Source organism: Lethenteron reissneri, unplaced genomic scaffold (assembly GCF_015708825.2).
Source record: "Lethenteron reissneri isolate LAM-NWPU_2019-01 unplaced genomic scaffold, ASM1570882v1 scaffold_1892, whole genome shotgun sequence".
NCBI lineage: Eukaryota > Metazoa > Chordata > Hyperoartia > Petromyzontiformes > Petromyzontidae > Lethenteron > Lethenteron reissneri.
In genome coordinates, this window is record NW_026891655.1 from 25041 (window position 1) to 30040 (window position 5000).

The 5000-nt window shown below is 54.6% G+C and overlaps 1 protein-coding gene across 1 annotated transcript in view; it reads left to right on the plus strand.

Annotated features, from left to right (window-relative positions):
• Nucleotides 1-127: 127 nt before the first annotated feature.
• LOC133339551 (collagen alpha-2(I) chain-like) overlaps nucleotides 128-5000 on the plus strand; it is a gene marked incomplete at its 3' end in the record, with an annotated part of 8438 nt that continues 3565 nt past the window's right edge. The window contains exons 1-5 of the mRNA XM_061547657.1: nucleotides 128-431; nucleotides 2239-2345; nucleotides 3044-3266; nucleotides 3890-3953; nucleotides 4622-5000. The exon at nucleotides 4622-5000 is cut by the window's right edge and continues 547 nt beyond it. Of these exons, the coding sequence (XP_061403641.1) occupies nucleotides 2340-2345; nucleotides 3044-3266; nucleotides 3890-3953; nucleotides 4622-5000 (672 nt within the window). The remainder of the gene's footprint in view (nucleotides 432-2238; nucleotides 2346-3043; nucleotides 3267-3889; nucleotides 3954-4621) is intronic.

The following is a 5000-nucleotide window of genomic DNA, read 5'->3' on the forward strand; positions in this document are numbered from 1 at the left end:
CCACCCACTCACCCACCTCACCACTCACCCCACTCACCACCCACTCCCACTCACCCCACCTACTCACTCAGCCACCCACTCACTCACCCACCCACTCACTCACCACCCACTCACCCACCCACTCACCCTCTCGGTGTCCCCCAGCTCGTCTCTGCACTGTGCACAGCTCCTGTTGCTTGCACCAAGAAACCAGCACGCAGCAGCAGCAGCAGTACCAGCAGTAGTAGCAGCAGCAGTACCAGCAGCAGTAGTAGTACCATCAGTAGTGGTACCAGCAGCAGTAGTAGTACCATCAGTAGTGGTACCAGCAGCAGCAGCAGGAGCAGCAGCAGCAGTAGTACCATCAGCAGCAGCAGGAGCATCAGCAGCAGGAGCAGCAGCAGCGCCTGCGTGCGTGCAGTTGCAGCAGTCCTGCGTCCATCACTTAGCCGGTGAGACCCTGACGGAGACACACACAGAGCCTGGGTGTCTGTGTGTGTCTCTGTGTGTGTCTCTGTGTGTCTCTGTCTCTGTGTGTCTCTCTCTGTGTCTGTGTGTGTCTGTGTGTCTCTGTGTCCCTGCCTCTGTGTGTGTCTCTGTGTCTGTGTCTCTGTCTCTGTGTCTCTGTGTGTGTCTCTGTGTGTGTCTCTGTGTGTGTCTCTGTGTGTGTCTCTGTGTGTCTCTCTCTGTGTCTGTGTGTGTCTGTGTCCCTGCCTCTGTGTGTGTCTCTGTGTCTGTGTCTCTGTCTCTGTGTCTCTGTGTGTGTCTCTGTTGTTTCTCTGTGTCTCTGTGTCTCTGTCTGTGTCTTTGTGTCTCTGTGTGTCTGTGTCTCTGTGTCTCTGTGAGTCTCTGTGTGTGTGTCTGTGTCTCTGTGTCTCTGTGTGTGTCTCTGTGTCTGTGTGTGTCTCTGTGTGTGTCTCTGTGTGTGTCTCTGTGTCTCTGTGTCCCTGTCTTTGTGTCTCTGTGTGTGTCTCTGTGTCTCTGTCTCTGTGAGTCTCTGTGTCTCTGTGAGTCTCTGTGAGTCTCTGTGTCTCTGAGTCTCTGTGAGTCTCTGTGTCTCTGTGAGTCTCTGTGAGTCTCTGTGTGTGTTCTGGACAGGTGCGAGGGGCTGGTAACCCCTCCACCTTCAATTAACTACCACTAAACCACGACTAAAATATCTAATTAATAAGCTTGTGCCGGAGGCCCCGGGGGGACAGGCGTCTATGACGTCTCCTGGCCAAACCCCAATTGGCGGAGCCAGGAGATTGAATCTTCACCCTCGGGGCTCCTCCAGAAACAACAAAAAGCCACTTCGTGTGGCCACGTGGAATGTTCGAACGCTCACTGCGGAGGAGAGGCTGCCACTCCTCTGTCGGGAGCTGGACGGGTACCACCTGGATCTCTGTGGCATTCAGGAAGTCCGGTGGACCGGTTCTGGCTCCTGCCACCATGAGGGGTGGATAGTCCTCTACTCGGGGCAGGAGACTGCCAAACAACAGGGAGTGGCTCGGGTGGCTAAAGCACAGCAAGTTGGCACAGTAGGGGGCACAGGTGGTGCATCAGCCAGTCATCTCGGTCATCTCGGTCAGTCGACCCGTGGCACCTGCTGGGTCTGCCCCGTGACCTCCTGCCAGCGGGCGTTCGACATTTCACGTGGCAGCCTCAAGGTGCACTTGGCCTGGCACAAGCGTCGTGGTGACGTCACCGCCACTTAGTGGCGAATGGCGGTTGTTGTTGTGTCTGTGTCTGAGTATATCTCTGTGTGTGTGACTGTATGTGTGTCTGTGTGTGTGACTGTGTGTGACTGTGTGAGTGTGACTGTGTGTGACTGTGTGTGTGTGTCTGTGTGACTGTGTGTGTGTGTGACTGTGTGTGTGTCTGTATGTGTCTCTTGTGTGTGACTGTGTGTGTGTGTGTCTGTGTGTGTCTGTATCTGTGTGTGTGACTGTGTGTGTGTGTGACTGTGTGACTGTGTGTGTCTGTGTGTCTGTGTGTGTCTGTGTGTGTCTGTGTGTGTGACTGTGTGTGTGACTGTGTGTGTGTGTGACTGTGTGTGTGTCCGTGTGTCTGTGTGTGTCCGTGTGTCTGTGTGTGTGTGACTGTGTGTGTGTGTGACTGTGTGTGTGTGTGACTGTGTGTGTGTGTGACTGTGTGTCTGTGTGACTGTGTGACTGTGTCTGTATGTGAGTGTGTCTGTATGTGACTGTGTGACTGTGTGAGTGTGTGACTGTGTGTGACTGTGTGAGTGTGTGACTGTGTGTGACTGTGTGAGTGCAGGACTGTGCCAGGCTCCGTGTGAGCCGGCCCCGGCTCTGTTCCCACTGCCGCTGCTCTCGCTGAGCCAACTCAGACTCTCAGCCTCGCGGAGACTCCACACCATGAGGGTACAACAACAACCACAACCAACAACAACAACAAGAACAACCACAAGCACAACCACCACAACCACCATCACCGCCACGACAGCCACCACGACCACCACCACAATACAACCACCACAACAATAATAACAACAACCACCACAACCACCACTAACACCATTACCACTACCAACACTACATGTGACTGAGTGAGTGAGTGGCTGAGTGAGTGGCTGAGTGAGTGGCTGAGTGAGTGAGTGGCTGAGTGAGTGAGTGGCTGAGTGAGTGAGTGGCTGAGTGAGTGAGTGGCTGAGTGAGTGAGTGGCTGAGTGAGTGAGTGGCTGAGTGAGTGAGTGGCTGAGTGAGTGAGTGGCTGAGTGAGTGGTTGAGTGAGTGAGTGGTTGAGTGAGTGAGTGGTTGAGTGAGTTAGTGGTTGAGTGAGTGACTGACTGACTGACTGACTGAGTACCAGACTGACTGAGTGACTGACTGAGTGACTGACTGAGTGACTGACTGAGTGACTGACTGAGTGACTGACTGAGTGACTGACTGAGTGACTGACTGAGTGACTGACTGAGTGACTGACTGACTGACTGAGTGACTGACTGACTGACTGACTAACTGACTCGCTAACTAACTGACTCACTAACTAACTAACTGACTGACTGACTCGACTAACTGAGTGACTAACTGACTGACTGACTCACTGACTGTGTCTGCAGGCGACGTGTTCCATCTGCGTGTCACTCTGCACGGGCCGTGTGCTCTTCGCTTTGGGCGAGAAGTCGCCCAGAGCCCCATGGTGGAGCTGCCCCACGGTGGAGCCGCCCCACGGTGGAGCAGCCCCAGGGCGGAGCAGCTTCCTAGACTGGCTCCACCCTGGGGACGTGGGAGCTTTCGTCAGAGCGTCAGCGCACGCTCAGAACATCTCACTCGCTGGTGGTGGTGGGGAACGCTCACTCACTCACCCACTCACTCACCTACTCACTCACCTACTCACTCACTCAGCCACTCACTCACTCACTCAGCCACTCACTCAGTCACTCACCTACTCACTCAGCCACTCACTCACTCACTCACCTACTCACTCACCCACTCACTCACCCACTCACTCACCTACTCACTCAGTCACTCACCCACTCACCTACTCACTCACTCAGTCACTCACTCACCCACTCACTCACCTACTCACCCACCTACTCACTCACTCAACTACTCACCTACTCACTCAGCCACTCACTCAGTCACTCACTCACTCAGTCACTCACTCACCCACTCACCTAGACACACAGCCACTCACTCATTCAGCCACTCACACACTCAGCCACTCACACACTCACCTACTCACTCACCGAATCACCTATTCACTCACTAACTCAGTCACTCACTCACCTACTCACTCAGTCACCCACTCACCTACTCACTCAGTCACTCACCTACTCACTCACCTACTCACCCACTCATCCTACTCACTCACCTACTCACTCACCTACTCACCTATTCACTCACCTACTCACCCACTCACTCACTCACCCACTCACTCACCACCTCTCCCCTCTCCTCCCCAGATACAGGAGGCGTTGATGGTGTTGATGGTGGCCATGAGTCGTCATTCTACTGTCGATTCAAATCGTACGACACACACAGACACACACAGACACACACAGACACACACAGACACACACAGATACACACAGACACACACACACACACCTATCTGTCTCTGTGTCTCTGTCTGTGTCTCTGTCTGTATCTCTGTCTGTGTCTGTCTGTGTCTGTGTCTCTGTCTGTGTCTCTGTGTGAGTCTCTGTGTCTGTTTGTGTCTCTGTGTGAATGAGTGTCTGCGTCTCTGTGTCTCTGTATCTGTTTGTGTCTCTGTCTGTGTCTCTTTCTGTGTTTCTGTGTCTCTGTGTGAGTGAGTGTCTGTGTCTCTGTCTGTGTCTGTGTGTCTCTGTTTGTGTCTCTGTCTCTGTGTCTCTATCTGTGTCTGTGTGTGTGAGTGTCTGTGTCTCTGTGTCGGTGTGTCTCTGTTTGTGTCTCTGTCTGTGTCTCTGTGTCTCTGTCTGTGTCTCTGTCTGTGTCTCTGTGTGAGTGTCTGTGTCTCTGTCTGTGTCTCTATGTGAGTGAGTGTCTGTCTCTCTGTGTCTGTGTGTCTCTGTTTGTGTCTCTGTCTGTGTCTTTGTGTCTCTGTCTGTGTCTCTGTTTGTGTCTCTGTCTGTGTCTCTGTCTGTGTTTCTGTGTCTCTGTGTGAGTGTCTGTGTCTCTGTGTGTCTGTCTCTAACTCTGCGTCCATTTCACAGCCACAATGGTCCCTACAAGATGAGCGCATTCCTGGCGCTCGTTTTGGACCCGGAAGAGTCCCACAATGGAGCTCCGCGCGGGGACCAGGGAGAGGCCCACAACGGAGCTCCGCGCGGGGACCAGGGAGAGGCCCACAACGGAGCTCCGCGCGGGGACCAGGGAGAGGCCCACAACGGAGCTCCGCGCGGGGACCAGGGAGAGGCCCACAACGGAGCTCTGCGCGGGGACCAGGGAGAAGCCCACAACGGAGCTCCGCGCGGGGACCAGGGAGAGGCCCACAACGGAGCTCCGCGCGGGGAACAGGGAGAGGCCCACAACGGAGCTCCGCGCGGGGAACAGGGAGAGGCCCACAACGGAGCTCCGCGCGGGGAACAGGGA